The sequence below is a fragment of the Antechinus flavipes genome, chromosome 2 (assembly GCF_016432865.1).
Source record: "Antechinus flavipes isolate AdamAnt ecotype Samford, QLD, Australia chromosome 2, AdamAnt_v2, whole genome shotgun sequence".
NCBI classification, from domain to species: Eukaryota; Metazoa; Chordata; class Mammalia; order Dasyuromorphia; family Dasyuridae; genus Antechinus; species Antechinus flavipes.
The window spans coordinates 32,650,372-32,674,458 of NC_067399.1; the positions used below are offsets into that span (position 1 = coordinate 32,650,372).

At 46.1% G+C, this 24,087-nt stretch overlaps 1 protein-coding gene across 2 annotated transcripts; it reads left to right on the forward strand.

Annotated features, from left to right (window-relative positions):
• The first annotated feature begins 272 nt into the window (after positions 1 to 272).
• Positions 273 to 23,288, forward strand: VAMP5 (vesicle associated membrane protein 5). Of its 2 annotated transcripts, none has more exons than XM_051974370.1 (4): positions 273 to 3,459; positions 16,512 to 16,649; positions 17,271 to 17,416; positions 22,017 to 23,288. In XM_051974370.1, exons 1-4 carry the CDS (start codon positions 3,457 to 3,459, stop codon positions 22,033 to 22,035), a joined length of 306 nt encoding a protein of 101 aa, XP_051830330.1. In that variant the 5' UTR covers positions 273 to 3,456; the 3' UTR covers positions 22,036 to 23,288. The 2 variants fall into 2 exon arrangements, with proteins under 2 accessions (XP_051830330.1, XP_051830329.1); XM_051974369.1 differs by lacking the exon at positions 273 to 3,459 and adding an exon at positions 4,719 to 5,854.
• The last annotated feature ends 799 nt before the right edge of the window (positions 23,289 to 24,087 follow it).

Sequence of the window (24,087 nt, forward strand, 5' to 3'; positions counted from 1 at the left end):
TTCTCAGCTCTCCCTTACAATGGTGGTTTTAGGGATAAATATAGATTTTTTTGTTTTCTTTTGGAGGCTGAGAAACCGAGCGTGGTGGAGACAGTCATAGGCCGGAGGCTGGGGCAAAGGCCTCCCCCCAGCCCCCCGCAGGCTTCCGCTCTAACCTCGGGTCTTTGGGCATAACTGCCCCCCCCCCCAATACTAGCTGCTGCACTTTTCCCTCTTACAAACTTGATAATTGTCCAGTGCCATTGGGGGGGAGGGGAAGAGGGGGAAGAATGGGGCTTTTTAGTGGACGGGCTCAGTCAGAGGCTGCCCTGGACACACGGTGTCCAAAACTCGGAGCTGTAGCCCGTCCTGCTCCACTCGCACGAGGAAAACAGTTCTGGGAACTACTTTTAACGTGTGTGACCCTGAGCAAGTCACTGCCTGCCTCAGTCCCTGTCAGACGAGCTGGAGAAGGAAATGGCCGACCATTCTGTCGTCCCCGAGAAAACCCTAAATCAGGTCACGAAGAATCAGACACGGCTGAAGCGGCTGAACAACAACAACCACTTTTAAAAAAAAACCCCAAACTTTTGTTTTTATAGCTGTTTGTTATTCAGCCCGGTCTGATTCTCCGGGACCTCCTGGATCGCAGCATTTCATGCACAGGGTTTTCTTGGCCAAGGCAGCGAAGTGGTCCGCCATTTCCTTCTCCGCTGGGAACAGAGGTTAAGGGGTCTGCCCAGGATCCCCCAGCTAGTGTCTGGGGCCGGATTTAGCTCCTCCTGGCCACGTCCCGCCCTCTGGCCACTGAGCCACTGGTGGTCATTTCTATCACGCCTTCGGGACCCCATTTGGGGTTTCCTGGCAAAGATATTGTAGCGATGGATCTGCCATTTCCTTCTCCCACTCATTTTTACAAATGAGGAAACTGAGGTACACGAGGTCAAGTGACTTACCCAGGTAATTGGTACCTGGGGCTGAATTTGAATTCAGATCTTCCTGACACAGCCCAGGACTCTATCTACTGTGCCATGTTCCCCCCCCCCCCCACACACACACACAGCCTTCTCTTGTGTCTACAAAGTCCAGCAAAACCAAGGAATCCACAGTCTCCCAGAGCGAGCGATATTCCACGCCGGGAGCGCCCAGCTCTCCAGAGGAGGGAGGGAGGCGGCAGCTTCCGGCAGGAGCACCGGCTTCAGGCCTGCGTCTCACCCAGCAGCGCTAGTGACCGTGACTACGACTTCTCGCCCAAAGGCCCACCTGCCTCTGCACGAATGTGTCCCGGGGGTCCCCGTCCCGACGAAATCCCGAGGCGTTCTCAGAAACATCTTCATGTTCGCGAGGAGCTCACGCTTCCCAACACTGAAGTCCATGGCGATTCCAGCCTGGAGAAGAGACTGCTCCCTGAAGCCCTTCCCCAAGCCCACATCCGGCACAGGCAGAACCAGGGAGTCGTAGCTTGAGTTCTGCTCCTGCAATGGGGACGGCAGGACGGCCTGGGTCGGCCACCTCCCCTAACTCCCTTCCCTCTCTCCATGGCCAGGCCCGTGGCTCAGCCGGCTTCTCTTTGGGCTCTTCCTGTCCTGGGGAGCTCCCGGCCTCCCCCCCAGTGAGAGAGGCCGCCCCCTGATCCGTGCGCGTTCTCACCTGCTCTCCAGTTCACATCCTTGTTCAGGAGCCGGTGTCAGCAGACGGACCTTTGACCTGAGCCTTTCTGACCACAGCTGCTCTGCCTCCAATGCCTCCCGTTCCTGCCACTTTTCCTCAAATGACGGGTTTTCCCCAGCTCCCTTCTCACCCACGGAACTAATCCCTGCACAGGCATTTAGCAAACACCTATTCCGTGACTAGTGCCAGGGACCGAGAGACACCCAAACTTTCCCTGCGAGGAGCTTATCAGGGGAAAGGACAGATACACCCATCTGTAAATGGAAAGTAAACAACCCATTGTTGCCTTTGCTTTTCCAAGATCATTACTCTGTTCTGGTGCCAGGTGTACGCTTGCCAAAAATAAATTATTTTATGGAGAACTCACACAGGGCAAGGGCCCACAGAGGGATACAAGGATACTTTTTTTTTTTTGCATGTTTTTTAAAAATTTATTATAGCTTTTTATTCACAAGTTATATGCATGGGTAATTTTACAGCATTGACAATTGCCAAACCTTTTGTTCCAATTTTTCCCCTTCTTCCCCCATCCCCTCCCCTAGAGGGCAGGATGACCGATACATGTTAAATATGTTAAAATATAAATTAAATACAAAATAAATATACATGTCTTAACAGTTATTTTGCTGTAGAAAAACAGTCGGACTTTGAAATATTGTACAATTAGCCTGTGAAGGAAATCCAAAATGCCGGCTGGCAAAAGTAGAGGGATTGGGAATTCTATGTAGTGGTTCATAGTCATCTCCCAGAGTTCTTTCGCTGGGCGTTTCTGGTTCTCTTCATTATTGAACAAATCTCATTGCTGGAGATAGCCAGGTCCATCAGAATTGATCCTCATATAGTATTGTTGAATTATATAATGGTCTCCTGGTCCTGCTCATTTCCCTCAGCATCAGATCCGTGTAAGTCTCTCCAGGCCTTTCTGAAATCCTCCTGCTGCACAAGGATACTCTTGAGGTCTCCCTTAAGAACCTTAGAATTGATTTTGGGCCCCGGAGACGCTGGCACAGGACGCCCGGGGCCCACGTAAAGTAAGCGTAGGGTGGCTGGTGAGACTTGGGAGGACGATGCCCCAGAGCCTGGAAGTGAGGAAGGGGACCACTCAAAGAGGGACAGCCTCTAGCTCCCAAAGGCCCGGATGGAGATGTGAGCTGGCCGCCGGGTCTCAGGCCGGGGCGGCGGAACCTCAGCACGCTGGAGAGGGGTGACCTAACCCATGGAATAGATGGGCCAGCCTGGAAGGCTTTATCTGTCAAACAAAGGAGTTTTTGTCTTTGATCCCACGGGTGGTAGGGAGCCGGCCCCAGTCCCGTCTGGCCGCAAAGATGCAGAAACGCGTCTGGTTCGGGTTCCCGCGTGGGGGACAATGGACCCCGCTCTCGCCCTCCACCCATCAAAGCCCAAGCGTCCCGTGGCGTCACTGGCCGGGCTGGCCCTTTTTTTTTCCTACTTGGAAGGAGGCTGCGATGGAGGCCGGGAGGCTGAAGTCCGTTGGGGGGAGGGGGAGGAGGGACAGCGACCAAATCTGGGCGCACTCCGTACCTCGCAGGGGACTTTCGATTTCACTTTCACGTCCTCACCGGCTCGGGTCTCACCTCCTCACCTCCGCCCGCGCCAGCCCGGGGGCTGTCATGCTCCGCTCAGCCCGGCCCGGGAGGCGCCCCCCTCTCTGATCCTGGCTCCGCCTCTTCCCTCCTTCCTTTCAGTGTATATCTCCCCCCCTCCCGCCCCCCAAGCCTGCACTGCCCCAGGCACCTCCCGGGCGGCAGAGACGCAGAGCGAGGAGAGCCGAGGAAGCGCGACAGCATGGTGAGAGGGGCTCGGCCGGGGGGCTGCGGGGGAGGGGGCGACAGCTGCGAGAGGGGCGGGGGGAGGGGAGGCCCCGCAGGGGCAAGCGCTCAGCCGGAGCTCTGCGGGCCGGACCCCCACCCCACCCCGCGCTGGCCCGAGCCCGGCTGATCGACGGGCGCAGGTGAGTCCGCGCTCGCGGGCGCGCTCTCCGGGGCATCGAGGGGAAGGCGGAAGAAGGGAAGCAGGAAGAATCACTTTTCAAGAGGAACCTGGGGACTTTCCCAGACCCTCGCGGAGCATAATGGGACCCAGGTGTCCCGCGCGGAGATTGCACTCCCGGCCCCCCCAGCCCTTCTCCAGAGCCTCGGCAGCCGAGGATTGGCGGGTTCGGGGACTCAGCTCTCGCCTCAACTGATCAGGAGCCCGGTGACTTGGGGGGATCACGAGGGCGGAGGAAACCCTTCCGAGAGCCGTGAAGACTTGAGGGGAACGGTGGTGATGTTGGGAGGTGGGAACAGGGCGGAGGAGCGGGGAAGGCGCTAGAGCGAAGTGGGACCTAGCCAGAGGGTAGTTCCAGGAGACTGGAAACTGGAGGCGCTGGAGATTCCGAGGACGGTCCCCGATTATTATGATCAATAGGCAGCCATGGCAAGGCAAGGCACCGAACTTTTATTGAGCGATTATTGCGTAATTATTAAAGCACTAGGCTTAGCGCCAGATGGGGATTCACGTTCTGGCCTCTGACATTCAGTCCTGTGGGATAAACAGGGAAAACACTGAACCTCTCTGAGCATCAGATCATTCTCTAAAACTGTACGTTAGAGCCGGCTGCTCTTTGCCCTAAGAGGAGGGAGTTGGTAGGACGCGGGAGCCAGAAAGCTAGGGATTCGGGTTCTAGACTCTGACTTTTAGTCCTGTGGGATAAACAGGGAAACTCTGACCCTCTCCGAGCATCAGATAATTCTAAGATTATAAATTAGAGCCGGCTGCTCTTTGCCCAGGTGGTAGTCGTCGGACTTTGCCTCGGTAGGAGTTGGTAGGACTCGAAACCACAGATTTAGAGTCGGCATCTCATCCCTCTTCCTTACAGAGTAAATAACCAGGGCCAAAGAAGGTTTTAAGGGACTTGTCCAAAGTCTCCCAGCGTGCAAAGCAGAACTCCCACCAAAACGATTGTAGTGTACTTCCTCCCCGAGGGAATTACGGCTGCTCGATGTAGCCATAACTTATATTTGCATTATATTTTGTATACTTAAGTCCACCTAGATCACTTAACCTCTATCTGCCCCCCAGTCTCCTTAACTGTAAAATGGGGCTCACAGTAGTACTTGTTATTGTGGAGATCAAATGAGGTCCTATTTTAAAGGACTTAGCACATAGTAGGCACTTGAACAGTGCTTGTTTCCTTCCGGTTGATGTTCACGATAATCCTGCGGGACTGGGAGGGAGTGGAGGCAGGTAATAGCATCCCCCTCATCTTAGCAAATAAGGAAACCCAGGTTCAGGGAGGCTAAGTAGTTTACTTGTTCAAGGGCACTCGGGTACTTAGGGCTTTTGGCTCAGTCTTGCGCCCCACCCCTAACCCTCTCGTGGAAGGAGGGAGCTGCCGCTTAGGAAGGGGTTTGTCCAGTGGAGGAGGGTCGAGAGGGGGGCTGAAGAGATCCCACTGAGGTTGCTGAGATACTGAAAACATTTCCCAGTCACAAACACTCTGTTGAAATGTCCCTCCACTTTGACCCCAAATTCCTCGGACCGAGTTCTTGGCTTGCGTTCTCGAGCTGAGACTCTTCCTGAGCCGCTGACAGTTCTCCCCAGCATCCACCCTTCCCCTCCTCCCCCCAAAGAGTGCTTCGTGGAGACAGTATTGTGCCTGCCAGGAAATCATCTGGACTTTTTAAAGCCCGCTGCCGAGGACAGCATGGGCAGAGATATGGAGGTGATAGTGGTTCTGAGGTTCAGAGGGCTTGGATGACTCCTTCTCTAGGGACAAGGAGGCAGGAAGAGGAAATAGAGCAGGAAGATAGTGCTGGAGATGGGGGCTGGGGCAGGAAACGGGGATTGGGAGAAGGAGCTAGAGGTTGGGACCCTGGAACGAAGTCAGGCTGGCCCAGCAACTGGGCCAAGGCAGTTGGGGGCGGGGCCCCGAGCAAAGGAAGAGTACTAGATATGCAAGGAGCCAGAGGGAGAATCAAGGATATCAGTCCTGACAAAGTCGGAATCCTACCGGAAGAGTGACTTCCTTTGCTTCTAGTCCAGTGGAATAGTCAGGCAAGTGGTCAGCAAACGTTTATGAAGGACTTCCCTTGGGCCAGACCTTGTGCTTGTCCTTGGTATACAGAGAAAGAAAGAAAAAAGTACTTCTTGCCGTCAGGGAACCTTCATTCTAATGTGAAAGACAAACATGAGTAAGGAGGTACATACAGGATGTGTATATGAGGTAATGGCAAGCAACTGTAGTTAAAAAAAAAAAAAAAAGGACCTACTATGTGCCAGACACTGGACTAAGAGCTGGGGATACAGAGGAAGCAAAAACTCTACCCTCAAGAACTCAGTCCTTGGATAGGTTCTGATGGAGAGTGGAGAGCAGCGGTGTGCAAATAGCTGTGAGAAACAAAATATATAAAGGATAAGTTGGAACAATCTCAGAGAGCAGGAACTAATGTTAAGGAGCTGAGAAAATTTCTTGCAGAAGGTGGGACTTTAGGGGGAAACTGGAAGGAAGCCGGAGAGTTCTAGGGGCAGAGGCAGAAGGGAGACATTTCCAGGCAGGGGGAAATGCAGAGGAAGCAGAGTATTTTATCTGGGGACCATCAAGGAAGCAAACATGTAAAGAGATAAGATACAGATAGGACTGGAAAGGTAGGAAAAGCACAGCTTGTGAAGGGCGGAAGCCAAACAAAGTTTTGTATTTGATCCTAGAGATAATAAGGGTGGGATGGAATTTACTGAAGAGGAGAATGACAGTTGAACTTGGACTTTTGATAGCTGAGGAGAGGGTGAGTTGGAGATGGAGGAGACTTGGAGTAGGGTGATCAACCAGAGCCATCGTGATGGCAGGGGCGGAGGAAGAAGGGGCGATGGTAGCATATAAGGGAGATGTTGGGCAGGTAGAATGGACGGGGCTTGGCAGAAGCTGAGAGGAGAGAAAGAACGAGCAGTTTAGGGTGACATAGGGGATATCTCTGAGAGGAAGGTGCTGCTCCTGTCCAGGAGTGGGTCAGAATCTTATTCATTTTCTCATAAGAAGAGTGGAATGATTAATGAATTTGTGATGAGTTGTGGAGTAATAGAAAGCGTCAGGAGATTCCTTTCTTCATTATCCCACCTCTGACTTTTCTAGTTGCGCAAAAAGACAACTCTGAATTTCCTTTCTATCTGTAAAATATCTGTAGTATCCACCTTCTTGGCTTAATTCTGAGGCTCCAGTGATAGGGTAAATTTTTAAAATTTTGAAGACTCTTTAAATGTTTTCTTCATACTCCTTCTTCCCTTGAAAAGCAAAGTCTCCCTCTTCCTCCCACTTCAAGCCTAAACTCCTCTTTCTGGCTTCCAAATACCTCAAAAAATTGGCCCTCCTCTACCTTCGGATTTCATCTCTCATTCCTGGACAGCTCCTCCCTTTTCAAGGCCACTCCTCAGAGCTGCCTGCTAAATTGACTCCAACCACTGAGCCTTCCCACATATGGATGCCCTTGCTGGAATGTCCTTGCTTCTCCTCCCTGCCTATCCACTTTTTTTTTGTTTGTTTGTTTAGTCAACATTATAATTGTTATTATATTAGCACAGCCCAACAGAAGCAATTAACTTTTCTCCATTTCTTTTTCTATAAAACCTGTATTATAAGGTTCCTTTGTGTGTTATTGATTAAAAGTCGATTAGATTTTTCCTTTTCTTTTTAAAATGTATTTATCAGTTTTTGACTTTTATTTTTATATATATATTTTTCTCCCTTTTCCTTACTTTCCTCCCTCCATCCCTCCCTGCCTCCCTTGTTCTCTCTCCCCTTCCCAAGACCTGCCGATCCACTCTTTCCATTTAAATCAAGTCCCACCCAACTGCCAAGCCCGGTTCTCATCAATCTGGAAACTCCCCCTACATTCTCCTGCTTTCACCACACAATTCAGCACTTAATTAATTCTTATTAATAAATTAATAACTTGAATTAATTAATTAATAGAACTGATTTGCTTTGCATTCAGATTGGCTGTTTTCTATGTGTTTGTCTGACTTTCCTAACTTAATTGTGCTTTGTTTGGGAAGGCAGGCTCTTACACTTTCTCTCTTTTCACCACATTACCTAGCACAGGGAAGGGATGAATTCAATTCAATAAATAGTAAAATGCTTAATTGCTGATTGCATATTGCTGAGCTAGCTGATGATGAAATAAAGATAAAAATGAAAGTTCTTGCCTTCAGGGAGTTTACATTCTCCTGAGAGTTACACTAGAGTAGTAAGTGCAAAATGTTTACTAAGTTATTTCTTTTGAAAAAAAAATCTTTATTGCAATCTGGTTGTTTTATATCACCTCATCTCAAAATATAGACCTTCCTCTTCCCTTCCCAGAGATTTTCTTCTTCCTTTTGATTCAAAAACAGTATTGAAGGGAAACTGAGGCACAGAGGAGGGGAGAAGGGGCAGCAAGGCAGGAACTGAACCTGGGACTTTTCTCTTGGCTGCCTTACAGGTGGGTGAGAGTTCTCTTATCATCCAAGCCGCCGTCACTTCCCAGGCAATCCCTACAGAGTCTGCTTCTTAAAATTAGGCATCGATTTGACCCCAGAGGCTCATTAAAGAGGAAGGAGAATAATAGAAAGCATCATTTAAGGGAAAGAGTGTCAGGTTTGGAGTCAGGAGACCTATTTGCCCGCTTAGGAACTTTGTGACCATTTTAAACAAGCCTCTTCCCCTCTCTAAGGCTCTTTTTTTCACTGATAAGAAAAAGGAGAGGGTTGAACTGAGATGATCTGTAGGGTCTCTTCCAGGCCTAATCCTATAAACCTGGCATGGGTTTCTAGGAGGGAAAGTGAGCTGGGAAAACAGCTGTGGGTCATAAAAATAGCCCCTTCTAAATTACAGGCAGAGTCAAGTTTTAGCTATGTGGGACAAGCACAGGGAGCAGGGATGGGAACAGCTAACATCATATAGAAAGGGCAAATGTTAAGCAGGAAAGGGGTCCAGAGCAGGACCACCAGATTGGTGAAGGGCCTTGGGAACTCGCTATATCAGGATCATTGGAAGGAAACGGCTCCATTTTGAGTCAGAGAAAAGAGCGAGGGAGGAACTCCACAGCTGACCACTATTTAAAGGATTTTTAAGTGGCAGACAGAAGAGACTTGTTCTTTCTCACCCCAGAGAACAGACTTAGGAACAATGGGTGGAAGTGGAAAAGAGGCAGATTTAGTCTTGATGTAAGGAGAGACTTCCTAACAATCAGAGCGGTCCAAAAATGGAATTGGCTGTTCTGAGAGGCGAGGGATTTCAATTTACCGGTTCTCTTAAAGCGAAAACTGGATGGCCACTTGTTGGATACCATGTAAGGGGAGATTCTGGTTTAGTTAGGGTTGAGAAGCGAAAGCTGGATGGCCACTTGTTGGATACCATGTAAGGGGAGATTCTGAGTTAGTTAGGGGTGAGAAGCGAAAGCTGGATGGCCACTTATTGGATACCATGTAAGGGGAGATTCTGGGTTAGTTAGGGGTGAGAAGCGAAAGTTGGATGGCCACTTGTTGGATACCATGTAAGGGGAGATTCTGGGTTAGTTAGGGGTGAGAAGCGAAAGCTGGATGGCCACTTGTTGGATACCATGTAAGGGGAGATTCTGGGTTAGTTAGGGGTGAGAAGCGAAAGCTGGATGGCCACTTGTTGGATACCATGTAAGGGGAGATTCTGGGTTAGTTAGGGGGGAGATTCTATAGCTTTCCATCTCTCAAATTCAGCATCCCCTCTGAGCATCATCTCTGGATGAGATCTTCTCTAAAGTTCCTCGAAACTTTTCCAAGTCACAAGAGCATAGAAGGGACCTCAGAGGACAATTAATCCAATGCACTCATTTTATTGCTGAGGAAACTGAGACCCAATCCAATACAAGTTATACAGCTCAGGTAGAAAGCATCAGAACTGACATTTGGACCCAAGGTTTTTGATTTATCCTTAAATTTGATATAAATAGGTTAAAAAAAAACCCCTAGATTCTAAAAATGAATACTGAGATTATAATAATAAATTATTATAAAGCTCTTCCTTCAGGAATAATGAGATTACAATAATAAATTGTGATGAAGCTCTTCTTTTAGTAGGAAATGGTTCTACTTTCCCATTCTGCCCTTTGCTCTTCCCTGTCCTCTGTCCTGTTGCTCACCCTAAATTGCTCTGACTGCAAATCCATCCCCCAGTTCTAAAATTTGGAATAATACCTCAGAAAACTGTACCAAAATTTAAAAATAGCTTATACTTTAATATATTTCCAAAGATCTTTACAAATAGTTTCTCATGGGTTGGAGAAACAGATAATAAAGCTCCAGGATCTATTTTTTTAGACTTTTAAATAATCTGGTTCTATACATTTATGTATACAGGGAACTCCAGGTATAGGAATTCCCTCTACCAATGCAGCATGACAAATTTGTCTCTAACTCAGAGTCTTTATTATTCTGGTTTCTGATTGGTACGGATGCTATAGGCAAGACTTGAACTCAGGCCATCTAACTTCAAAGCAGGGGCCAAGATTATTTATCTATTCTTTGACAAAGAGAAGATCTAACTCAGTTTCAATTGATCAAGGATGGACAGAAGCAGCTACACCCAAAGAAAGAACACTGGGAAATGAACATAAACTGCTTGCATTTTTGTTTTTCTTCCCGGATTATTTTTACCTTCTGAATCCAATTCTTTCTGTGCAACAAGAGAACTGTTCGGTTCTGCACACATATATTGTATGTAGGATACACTGCGACATATTTAACTTGTATAGGACTGCTTGCCATCTGGGGGAAGGGGGTGAAGGGAGGGAGGGAAAAGTCGGAACAGAAGTGAGTGCAAGGGATAATGCTGTAAAAAATTACCCAGGCATGGGCTCTGTCAATAAAAAGTTATTAAAAAAAAAAAAAAAAAGACTGGTGCTCTATCCACTGCCCCACCTAGCTGCCCCTATTTATGTGTCTTTATGCTGAATGATAAAGCATTGATAATTATTGAGTATCTGCTGGATGAGGGTGCTGAGGAAAAAGGATCCTGGGATGTGCCAGGGCTTAGATATGTGTGGTCATAGATCTCCATGGAGCTTCAGAGCTCCTTCAAGCCAAATTTACCTAATGAGGGACTTTTTCAAGTGCCCTGCAACCCTAAAAAACTCTGCCAATGCATTATTCTCCTCTTGGAGAGAGGAACTTGGACAAGTCACTTTCCTTCCTTTTCTTAATGAAGATGGAATTTCTCCCGGGTGAAATTGAAGGGGAGAAGGGGGAACTAGAGCTTGGACCCTTCCAGTTCTAGAATTAGAGGAATGGCTCACACTTGAATCGAATTGGAAATAAATCAGCAGTAAACTGCATAGCCCAGCAGAGTAACGTTAAGGATGGTCAGTCAGGAAGGGGAAGAGTTGGCGGCCCTCTAGGGAAGCTAGAATTTTAAAAACCTTTTCTGGAGGCAGAGAGACGGCCCTCAGACCTGACTGTGACTGCCCCGATTCAGCCAAGGCACAGAAGCGTTCCCAGACTCTGCTCTTTGATCTCTAGTTCCCATCACCCCCTCCTTTTCTTCTAATGCATTCTACTCTACAACAGGGTGTTTTCCTCTACTCTTAAAAATAATCTTAGTTTCAGGAGGAACAAAGTCCTTTTCTAATCTAGGAAACAGGTAGTGAAAGTATTTTAATGTCTATTTCATGAATGAGTCAATAGCTAATTAATGTTTATTAAGGTCCTACTATTTGCTAAGCACTGAGGAGAAAATGTTTGGAGAAGATGAGAAACTTGTCCAAGTTCATTAGAGCAAGGATGGGAACCAAGGAGGGCAGCTAGGTGGCGCCACAGTGCACAGTTTAAAACTGGTCTCACATACTTACTGGCTGTGTCCTCTTGGGCAAGTCACTTGATCTTTTTGCCTCAGTTTCCTCATCTGTCAAATGAGCTGGAGGAGAAAATGGCTCTCTATTCCTTTGCCAAGAAAACCCAAAATGGGATCATAAAGAGTCCAAAATGAATGAACAACAATACACAGAATTAAGGGTCTCTTTTAAAATCGACTCAAAATTCAAGGTTCTTTCCATCACACTGAACACGGTCCCTCAGCCCATAAACCTCCTTCTTCCCTCTGGCTTCCGAGTCTTGGGATCCTCCTGTTCTCTCTATTCTCCCAAATCCACGATCTCTCGTTGATCACGTGGCCAATTTAAGCTACAAAGAAACTGCTTTGGTCTGGGTGAGCCCAACTCCCCCACAGCCCTCGCCAGGGGAAGGGAAGGCTGTGATTTTCCTAAGAGTAAAGAAAAGCTTTAATCTTCCCTGAGATTAGGGGCGGGATGGGAGGCAGAACTGGTCTGACTAGTCAGGAAAGCTGGGTTCTCCTTTGTTCTGACTCACATGTCAGCATCCTTTCTGGCCACACGGCTTTGGGATGGTGGATCTCCTCTCGGTTCTGTGATGTGAAAGCCACAGGCCAGCCAGGATCCAAGGGCCCTGCGTGGAAAGAATCTCCTTCCACTTACGTTAGGAGAGAGAACCTATGGACCGGACAGATCACTAACAAGTCGGTAGAGAAGCGCTAGAGATTCCAGACCGGGCGGGGAGTATGGACATCTGTGATCTGGCGTCTGCTCTGCCAGCGGCGAAACTATTCTTGGAAAGCTGTCCATTGATCAGTTGTTTTATGGATCCATTCAGCTTCCTCCAAGATCACTTCTCAATCTTGGTTGACTGTCTCATTAAGAATGTAATCTTTCTGGGGGCAGCCAGGTGGTGCAGTGGATAGAACACCAGCCCTGAAGTCAGGAGGACCTGAGTTCAAATTTGACCTCAGCTACTTACTTACCACTTCCTGGCTGTGTGACCCTGGCCAAGTCACTTAACCCCAATTGCCTCAGGGGAAAAAGAAGAATGTAATCTCCTTGAGGGAAGAGATCATCTTTCTCCTCAGCAGCCCTTAGTACAATATTTAGCTCACAGTTGATCAATAATTCTTCTTTCCTTCATTTGTTACTCTCTGACATGGCCACCATGTAAGCATTTCCATGACTGACATCACCTCATTTTAATAGCCTAAGTCTGGAGGTCACCCTGCCTTAAGGCTCACCCCATTCCAGTCCTTCCTTCAAGATTCGGCTCCTTCCCTGCTTCATGCCCCCTTCCGGTTATTCCCTCTGAGATGACCTCTCCTTTACAATGTGTGTACCTTATAGATTCAGAGATGTTTGCCTAGGCGAGTTCCCTGAGGGCAGGGACATAGTAAGTGCTTAATAAATGCTTGTTGACTGACTAACATCATTCTTCTTCAATGGCTTTTTGTGAACCCCCAACAATAGTAGAGTCCTATTATCATGATTCATCTTAGTCCTAGAGAACAAATAATAAACCACACCTCCTTCTCCTTGGCAGACGGGTAGAGGACGAAGAGCTCAGAATGTTGTAGGTGCTGTTAGACACGGGCACCGAGTTGGTTTGGCTTAAGCATTTTTCTTTATGACAAGGGAGGATTGTAGGCGGTGGAGGTGGGGTGCTATGTTGGAAAGTGACCTCGATGTAAGAACAAAAGGCATTGACAAAACTTTAAAGGAAGCTAGAAAGGAAGAAAGCAAGGAAAGAAAAAGGGAGGGAAGAACTGGAGAGAAGCAAAGAAAGAGAAAGGGGGGCAAGAACTGGAGAGAAGCAAGGATAGAGAAAGGGAGGGAAGAACTGGAAAGAAGCAAGGAAAGAGAAAGGGAGGGAAGAACTAGAGAGAAACAAGGATAGAGAAAGGGAGGGAAGAACTGGAGAGAAGCAAGGAAAGAGAAAGGGGGGAAGAACTGGAGAGAAGCAAGGAAAGAGAAAGGGAGGGAAGAACTGGAGAGAAACAAGGATAGAGAAAGGAAGGGAAGAACTGGAAAGAAACAAGGAAAGAGAAGGGGGGGAAGAACTGGAGAGAAGCAAGGAAAGAGAAAGGGAGGGAAGAACTGGAGAGAAGCAAGGAAAGAGAAAGGGGGGGAAAAACTGGAAAGAAGCAAGGAAGAGAAAGGGAGGGAAGAACTGGAGAGAAACAAGGATAGAGAAAGGAAGGGAAGAACTGGAAAGAAACAAGGAAAGAGAAGGGGGGGAAGAACTGGAGAGAAGCAAGGAAAGAGAAAGGGAGGGAAGAACTGGAGAGAAGCAAGGAAAGAGAAAGGGGGGGAAAAACTGGAAAGAAGCAAGGAAAGAGAAAGGGAGGGAAGAACTGGAAAGAAACAAGGATAGAGAAAGGGAGGGAAGAACTGGAAAGAAGCAAGGAAAGAGAAGGGGGGGAAACTGGAAAGAAGCAAGGAAAGAGAAAGGGGGGGAAGAACTGGAAAGAAACAAGGATAGAGAAGGGGGGAAGAACTGGAAAGAAGCAAGGAAAGAGAAAGGGAGGGAAGAACTGGAGAGAAGCAAGGAAAGACAAAGGGAGGGAAGAACTGGAAAGAAGCAAGGAAAGAGAAAGGGAGGGAAGAACTGGAAAGAAGCAAGGAAAGAGAAAGGGGGGGAAGAACTGGAAAGAAGCAAGGAAAGAAAAAGGGAGGGAAGAACTGGAGAGAAGCAAGGAAAGAGAAAGGGGGGGAAGAACTGGAAAGAAGCAAGGAAAGAGAAAGGGAGGGAAGAACTGGAAAGAAACAAGGATAGAGAAAGGGAAGGAAGAACTGGAAAGAAGCAAGGAAAGAGAAAGGGAGGGAAGAACTGGAGAGAAGCAAGGAAAGAGAAAGGGAGGGAAGAACTGGAGAGAAGCAAGGAAAGAGAAAGGGAGGGAAGAACTGGAGAGAAACAAGGATAGAGAAAGGGAGGGAAGAACTGGAAAGAAGCAAGGAAAGAGAAAGGGAGGGAAGAACTGGAAAGAAACAAGGATAGAGAAAGGGAGGGAAGAACTGGAGAGAAGCAAGGAAAGAGAAAGGGAGGGAAGAACTGGAAAGAAACAAGGATAGAGAAAGGGAAGGAAGAACTGGAAAGAAGCAAGGAAAGAGAAAGGGAGGGAAGAACTGGAGAGAAGCAAGGAAAGAGAAAGGGAGGGAAGAACTAGAGAGAAGCAAGGAAAGAGAAAGGGAGGGAAGAACTGGAGAGAAACAAGGATAGAGAAAGGGAGGGAAGAACTGGAAGAAGCAAGGAAAGAGAAAGGGAGGGAAGAACTGGAAAGAAACAAGGATAGAGAAAGGGAGGGAAGAACTGGAAAGAAGCAAGGAAAGAGAAGGGGGGGAAGAACTGGAAAGAAACAACGATAGAGAAAGGGAGGGAAGAACTGGAAAGAAGCAAGGAAAGAGAAGGGGGGAAGAACTGGAAAGAAACAAGGATAGAGAAAGGGAGGGAAGAACTGGAAAGAAGCAAGGAAAGAGAAGGGGGGAAGAACTGGAAAGAAACAAGGATAGAGAAAGGAAGGGAAGAACTGGAAGAAACAAGGATAGAGAAAGGGAGGGAAGAACTGGAAAGAAGCAAGGAAAGAGAAAGGGAGGGAAGAACTGGAAAGAAACAAGGATAGAGAAAGGGAGGGAAGAACTGGAAAGAAGCAAGGAAAGAGAAGGGGGGAAGAACTGGAAAGAAACAACGATAGAGAAAGGGAGGGAAGAACTGGAAAGAAGCAAGGAAAGAGAAGGGGGGAAGAACTGGAAAGAAACAAGGATAGAGAAAGGGAGGGAAGAACTGGAAAGAAGCAAGGAAAGAGAAGGGGGGAAGAACTGGAAAGAAACAAGGATAGAGAAAGGGAGGGAAGAACTGGAAAGAAGCAAGGAAAGAGAAGGGGGGGAAGAACTGGAAAGAAACAAGGAAAGAGAAAGGGAGGAAGAACTGGAAAGAAGCAAGGAAAGAGAAAGGGAGGGAAGAACTGGAAAGAAGCAAGGAAAGAGAAAGGGGGGGAAGAACTGGAAAGAAACAAGGAAAGAGAAAGGGAGGGAAGAACTGGAAAGAAGCAAGGAAAGAGAAGGGGGGAAGAACTGGAAAGAAACAAGGATAGAGAAAGAGAGGGAAGAACTGGAGAGAAGCAAGGAAAGAGAAAGGGAAAGAACTGGAAAGAAACAAGGATAGAGAAAGGGAGGGAAGAATTGGAAAGAAGCAAGGAAAGAGAAAGGGAGGGAAGAACTGGAGAGAAGCAAGGAAAGAGAAAGGGAGGGAAGAACTGGAGAGAAGCAAGGAAAGAGAAAGGGAGGGAAGAACTGGAGAGAAGCAAGAAAAGAGAAAGGGAGGGAAGAACTGGAAAGAAACAAGGATAGAGAAAGGGAGGGAAGAACTGGAAAGAAGCAAGGAAAGAGAAAGGTGGGGAAGAACTGGAAAGAAGCAAGGAAAGAGAAAGGGAGGGAAGAACTGGAAAGAAGCAAGGAAAGAGAAAGGTGGGGAAGAACTGGAAAGAAGCAAGGAAGGAGAAAGGTGGGGAAGAACTGGAAAGAAGCAAGGAAAGAGAAAGGGAGGGAAGAACTGGAGAGCATTAGACCTGGAGGGTTCCTTCAAGATATACTCTTTGTTGCTGAATGACCTTGACCACATCATCCCTATCTGGGGAGATCTTTCCCTCATCTCTCAAGTAAAGAAACCAACCAGATCCTCTCTAAATTCCCTTAGAAATCTCAGAATCTAGAGGGCCAGAGATGGATTCTAGCCTGAGTCACCTGCAAGGTTGATGCAAGAGAGAGTGCAATGACTTCAGTCAGAGATCAAATAGTGACTCGGTCTGTGTGGCCTTGGGCAGGTTGATTACCCTCCTGGATCATGGTTTCCTTACTGCTTGAAAGGCTGAGGGAGAGGAATGGGATTAGATGTTCTGAGAGGTTCTTTCCTGCTCAAAATCTATCATATACCTTCACCAAAATGGAAGGAGGAAGGAAGGATGGTCTCGGTGGCTCGATGGCCAAGAGAAAAGGACACGGCTTAACTTTGACCTTGTTACTCAGGCGGGAAAGGACCTGGAGAAGTGCCAGCAGCAGGCAAATGAAGTGACTGAAATCATGCTGAACAACTTTGAACGAGTTCTGGAGCGGGACGGCAAACTAGCAGAACTGGAGCAGCGATCCGACCTGCTCCTCGATATGGTAGGAGGGTGAATGGGGGCTGGGAGAGGGAAGAGGGAACTGGGAGGGAAAGTAGGAATGTGGCTGAGGTGTTGAAACAGGAACGTGGTGGGCCCCGAGTGAGGCACTGAGGGCCGGGCCAGGGGTGTATGGGCTGGTGGGAGCGGGTTCCTAGAGAAGGAGATGATGGGAAAGAACACTGATGTCTTTTACAGACATTTTGCTGATGTTAATTCAGCCCTCCAAAAGCAGAGAAGGGAAGTTGGAGATGGGATATGGAAGGAGAGTCTCTGGCTTCTTAAATCAGTAGGTCAAGGCTCATTGGGCAATAATGGCGGATTCTATGGAGAGAGCATTGGGCGGGAGTCAGGAAGGCCCAAACTCAAACTTGCTGATCACCCTCAGCAAGTCCTTCCGTTGGGCCCAAGATTCTCGCTGGTAAAATGAGGGACTTAGATGACTTGGGTCTTGGAGGCCCAAGAGATTTAGATCCATGATTCTTCATGAGGGTGGAATTCAGGGCCTGAGTGAGAGCTACTGGGGATAAAGGAGAGGGTTCAGAGGGTACCAAAAAACCATGAATGTTGACCTGGAAGGCGCTGGTTCCCTGCCCTCAGCTTCTTCCCATCTCTATCGTTACAGAGCTCCACCTTCAACAAGACGGCCAAGGCGCTGGACCAGGATAGACTCTGGAAGAACAAGCGGTGGCAAGTGATCCTGGGCCTGGCCGTTGGTGGTTTACTCTTAGTCATTCTCATCGTGGTGCTAGCGATCTTAAAACCCTGGCAGTGAGTCTTGGCCGTGGGCTGGGGGATCCATCCAAGGCTAGGAGAGTGAGCGAGAACTCTGGGGGAGAGGGACCGAGCCCACCCTCTCCACTGCACCCCACCAGCTGCCAGGGCCCTGAGAACCACAGAGAGTGATGGAGTTGGAAAAACTCTAGGGACTTTTCCTGGGTGGACTTGACTCCGCCAAGTGCGTGTTATTAGACATTGATTCCTGTAGTCCTGCTGGCCCTGAACCCTACAGGGTCCAAGCTATCCTGCCCCACTGCGAGACTTTAGAAAATAGCTCAGTAAATACCACTCTTGGACAAACCGCCTGGTTTCTGTGCGAAAGGGTCAGAGCAGTTTCTCTTCTTGTTCCCTCCACCCCAGGGTGGGCCGTGCCCTGTTTAGGAAGTCCACTGCCTCCAAGCCCACGTCCCCAGAGAGAGACATATTGTCTCTCCAACTTAGATGGCGTTCCTAGAGAATGTCCGGGTGGAGGGAGTGCGGGGCCTGGAGTCAGGGAGTCCTGCCTTCAACAGCTGTGTGACCCCTCTGCCTGCCTCAGTTTTCTCAAATATAAAATGGGGAGAAAATCACGCCTACCTCCTAAGATTGTTATGAGGTTCGATTGAGATAAAATTTACCAAAAGTACTTAGCTCAGGGCTGGCACATAGTAGGCACCCTATATATACTTATTCCCTTCCCTTCGAGGCAATAAAGAGGGACAAAATTTGTGCAAGCCCTCGGACTCCGGAGTCACTCTCTTCCCACTGTACGGCTCTGCTTCCCTGAATCAAAAGGTGATACTAAAGGCCTTTTAAAAAATGAAAATTGTAAGCTGTTTCATAAATGTGAGGAGGTGCTGGAGATACTGCCTCTTACTCCCTGCCCGGGGAGGAGGAAGCGGCTGAATTGCTGGAGTTGGGAATTCTGAGTTGGGTAGGGCTAATACGCAGCTAATGGACTGTCCAGGCCACCAGTGTGGAGATCTCTGCCATGTGTGAGCTCCCCTGAGCTGCCCAGGAGGGATCCATCTGGCTCAGGTCAGAAATGGCCATGTTGGTCAGTGAAGGGGTCAGCCAGTGAGCTGCCACTGCCTGGGGGAGACAGAGAAACCGCGTCTCAAAAACCAACCAAACAAAACATCCTTATTATTAAATAATCTCATCACACCGATTCCCCCTCCCTCTCCTTTCTAATTCCTCAGAAAGAAGTGGACTGAAGTGAAGGGGTCCTATTTCCTCTGTCAGCGGCTGAATGGGGCTGAATGTCTAATCTAAGGCTGCCCTGACAGCTTCTGGGTAATGAGCTGGAGTGCTGGAGAAGGCCCAAGGCCCACGATCAGCTTCCTCATCAGAGATCCAGGGGCTGGAGACTGAGCTCCCAGCCAGGGGGTATGGAAAGCTTGACCTTTCCTCTGATTGGGCCAACAGAACATAAGCTCACAAGTGACCTTTCAAGGGTTACTCGGATTCCCACCAAATTCTGGGAGAACCCACGAACCAGGACAAAGCATAATCCGAGGGCAGAGAAAAACCAGAAAAACCAAGAGGTGCTTTCAGTGGGAATGAAGAATGCATTAGAAAGTAGATCGCTTAAGACTATCGGCCCCTTGCTTTGTTTGGGGCTCCTTAGTGACAATTCATTTTTTGGGGGGTGGATATTGGGTAGACGGTTGGGGAAGCAGGTAGCCAAGCTGACAATGCTAGGGACACCAAAGAACAGCCAGCCTGGTCTTTATGGAGATCAACCACTAACTGAAGATGGTGTATTGGGAATAGCGATGAATTTGGAGCTAGAAGCCCTGGGTCCAAATCCCAAATCTTAACTCTCCTCCTGTGAAATTGGGAAAGAAAATTCCCCTTGTGAGTCTCATCTTCTTTATCTGTCTGTAACAGGGAGTGTAATCCTGGGATCACTCTGACAAGCAGGCATTACGTTTTAAGTTTTAACCTAAAGTTCCAAACCACTTCGAATCATCATGTTCTGTAGCCCACACCCACTAGAAGCTGCTCTCTCTAGATCTAGCATTTTGCTGTCAAACCTAAACATTTTGCATGTAATAAGGAACAAGATGATATAAAGAAAGTGGGAGGAAGCAGTCTCAAAAACAGTATCCCCTCTGGATTTTAAGCCCAACTCCAACCTCTTTTCCTAGGAAAGGGACTAGGGCAGCCCTGAGGGGCTGCAGCCGTTCCTAAATAATCCTTGTCAGTCAGACAAGTGTCACTGGGTACTTCCTGATGAGGAAAATCCCCCTCCCCATGCGAGTAATACTTTCTTTATAATTTCTGGTCTCAGAATGTGGCCTAGGGCACTTGTCCAGGGTTACAAGTAGCTGATATGGGTCCGATTTGGAGCTTGAATTGAGATCCTCCTAGTGAATGTTCTCTCTACTATGCTGTAGTGCCCGGGATATTTGTAATACACAATTTTTTGGAGTTTCATTCAGTATTAGAAGTCCCAGAGTGGAAAAGACCTCTAACAATGCAGGCTAGACTAGCCTGCCATTTGTCTTTAGTTTATATTCTTAAAAGATCTGTCTGGGGCCCTGAAAAGTTAGATATCTTGCCTGGAATCAAATAGTATATGTCCGGCACAGGACTTGAATCTATGCCTTCTTTACTCCAAGATTAGTCCTCTAAATTCATTGCGACACAGCGCCTCTAATTATCCAATAAGAGAATTCATAAATTAGCATGTACAGGGGCAGATAAAGCGCTAGCCCTGGAGTCAGGAGGATCTGAGTTCAAATCCGGCCTCAGACTTGCCCTTGTGATGGGCAAGTCACTTAACTCCAAGTGACTCCAAAAGCCAAAAAAAAAATAAATAGCACGTACCATATACCAGTAGATCTGAGCTCTCTCACAGTTTTCCTCCCAACTGGGTAGACTATGCCTTCTTATCCTGTGGTACTCTTATCTGCACAGGATTCACTTTTGAATGTTTTATAGTTGTTTTTTCCATTTCAGTTGGAAATTGTCATTGTGTATATTACTGTTTTTCTAGTTTCCGAGTATATTTTGCTTTCCTAGTTCTGCTTGCTTTCCTCTGCATCAGTTCATAAAAATCTTCCTATACTTCTCTGAATCCCTCACATTTCCAATTCCTTATGGCACAATATGTCATAATTTTAAAATCTCTTTCACAGGCATTGGATGTCTATTTTCAGTTCTTGATCTTGCAAGGAATATTGCTATGAATATTTTGGTGTACATCCTTTCCCTCTTTGAGTTCTTTCATGATAGAATCTCTGGGATAAAGCATATAGACATTTGAATCATTTTGTAATCATAGGGCTAAATTGCTTTCTAGAATGATTGACTCAATTCACAGCTCCATCACCGGCCCGTCAGTGTTCTAGTCTTTCTAAAACACCTTCAACATCATCCTTTCCTCTCTTTTGTCATCTTTGACATCATCATATCAACTAAACATGAAGTGAAACCTCAGAGTTGTTTGGATTTGCATTTATTTAGTGTCTAATCATTTGGAGTTTCATTTGGTTGTTAATAGCTTTCAGTTCTCTTGAGAGCTATCTCTTCATATCCTCTGATATGTATTGAAAATTGGCCCAAGATTTTTCTCCCAATTGATAGCTTTTTTCTTATGTTAGTTACATTAATTTTGTTATTGCAAAATCAAATTTTGTTTTTAGAGACTGATGTTATGATACGTCAATAAGAGACTGTTGGCTTTGAACAGAAGGACCTTTGTTTCACAGGGGTTTGGGGGCATTAAAAGAGCTTTACAATTTGCTACACATACAGGTATAATCCATGTTAGAAAGTTATTATCAAGTAGAAACATATACAGAAATAGAATACATAAACTACAAATCAGGAACACAGTATATGTTTCTTAATGCATGTACAATGAATCGATAATTAGCTCATATGCAGTGACAGAATGCTCAATCTTTCGTCTACTTCAAAGGGGATAGTTCTCCAATGGTCCACTCTCTTTGTGGGTAACATTTATATATGGCTTACTATGTGAAGTGCAAAGCACTTTACAGTTATTATTTCATTATATCCTCACAACTACCCTGGAAGGAAGGTAGGGTTAATGTCTCCATTTTACAGATGAGGAAACTGAGGCAAACAAGATTAAGTGATTTTCCCAGAGTCACACAACTAGTCTGAGGTCAGATTTGAAAGACTAGGTACAGAGCTCAATCTACAATATCACCCGCCATCCTCTTTAGACAGAAAGTGTGGTATAGTAGCTATTGTGCTGAACCCGGAATCAGGAAAACTTAGGTTCACATCTGACTTCTGATACTTCTGAACTGTTTAATCAAATTTCCATATTTGTACAATCTGAGCTCCCTTCTCTGTGGCAGGCTGCCACAGAGCATACAGCGTTGGACATGGCACCAAGCGGGCCTGAATTTGCATCCTGCTTCCCATCCTTTCTAGCCAGTTAACCTGGGCAAAGCATTGGACCTCTGATGGCCTTAGTTTTTGCTCTACAAAAAGGGGACAGGAAAGCCCTGTATCTCTGAGCTCTTTGTATCAAAGGGGACATATATGCAAGTTACTCAGAATAGCCCAAAAGCGCTGTCCAAATACTAGTTGCTACCATGATGATCCTCTGCTCTTATGTTTTCCCTAGATCCTCTAAGACTCCCTAGAGTGTTCCTAGCAGGACTCTTTCTCTTGGATGGAGCTTCTGACGGAGAACTCTATATCGTGGATATTTTCTTGTCTCTCTCTACGTTCTTCTGCTATAGGGATTTAACCAAGTAATTCACTAGTTCTGAGCATATACACTGTCTCCACCTTTTAAGGATCTGAAGATCACTTCAATAAAGAGAGCTAATTCAGTTTCAATTGATCAAAAATGGGCAGAAGCAGCTACACCCAAAGAAAGAACACTGGGAAATGACTATAAACTGTCTGCATTTTTGTTTTTCTTCCCGGATTATTTATACCTTCTGAATTCAATTCTCCCTGTGCAACAAGAGAACTGTTCGGTTCTGCACACGTATATTATATCTAGGATATACTGCAACATATTTAACATATATAGGACTGCTTGCCATCTGGGGGAAGGGGTGGAGGGAGGGAGGGGAAAAATCGGAATAGAAGTGAATGCAAGGGATAATGTTGTAAAAAATTACCCTGGCATGAGTTCTATCAATAAAAGTTATTAAAAAATAAAATAAAATAAAAAAAATTCTAAAAAAAAAAAGGAAGTAAAAGCTAAAATATAATTTAATGTATAATATAAAAAAAAAGATCTGAAGATCAAATCAATAAATCAGGGGCATGTCAAGAGTATTTTTCGTTTCTGCAAAAGCACCAAAGGGAAAAGAGAAGTGAGTGGGCAGATATAACCATGTGTCTCCCAGGGATGTAAACTGGAAGAGTTCTTCAGAGAGCAGTTTCTGCTGAAGCCATCAGGTGGCCTTTGAATAGCCAGCCCTGGTTTCCTTCACACATGAGCAAATGTAGACTAGCAGCCTGTCTTCGTGTACAAGATTTCTTTGCTAATTTGCTAGCACCTGCCCAGGTGACCTTTGATTTGTCCTATGACTGAAAATGTAAAGATAATCATACAGTGTTGCATAAATTCATCCAAAACACCTCAGGTACCTGCATCCTATAATTCTTCTCTTCTTCCCAATTTTGCATGGACATAACTATCAAACAAGTCACTTAACCTCTGTCTTCATTTGTAACCTTCATCTGGAAAAGGGGATACTAACAACACCTCCCCAGGATTTCTGTGAGAGAAAATAATAAATAAGATAATATTTGTAAAGTTCTTAGCATCTTGCCTACCACGTAATAGATGGTTAATAAACATTTGCTTCCTTCTCAAATAACATACTCTTACATGCTAAATTATATTGACTGAATGGAATAAAAAATTTTAATAATAGCTTTTTGGTTTTTTTTTTAAATATATCAAAGATAGGTTTCAATATTCATCCTTGCAAAGCCTTGTGTTACAAATTTTTCTCTCGCCCCATCCCAAGACAGCAAATATTCCAATATAGGTTAAACATGTGCAATTCTTCTAAACATATTTTCACATTTATCATGTGGCACAAGAAAAATCAGATCAAAAGGGGGAAAAATGAGAAAGAAAAAACCAAGCAAGAAACAACAACAACAAAGGTGAAAATACTATATTGTGATCCATCCACATTCAGTGCCCACAGTCCTCCATCTGCATGCAGAGGGCTTGCTCCAACACAAGTCTATTGAATTGACCTGAATCACCTCATTTTTGAGAAGAGCCACATCCATCACAATTGATCAGAACATAATCTTGTTGTTGCTGTGTATAATGTATAATGTTCTCTTGGTTTTACTCACTTCACTCAGCATCAGTTCATGGAAATCTCTCCAGGCCTTTCTAAAATAAAACTGCTGATCTTTTCTTATAGAACAATAATATTCCATTATATTCATATATCATAATTTCTTCAGCTATTTCTCAACTCAGTTTTCAGTTCCTCCCCACTACAAAAAGGACTGCTAAAACATTTTTGACATAGTTGAGATACTGCTGCATCAAAATGGAATAAAAAAAATTTTTTCCCCAAATTTATTTTATTTAAAAAAACAGAATAAGAAAAAGGAAAAAACAGAAAAGGAATACAAAACAAAAGAGAACACTGTCATGTGCCCAGCAGAATATCAGAGAGGATTCAAAAAAAATAACAATACCAGTT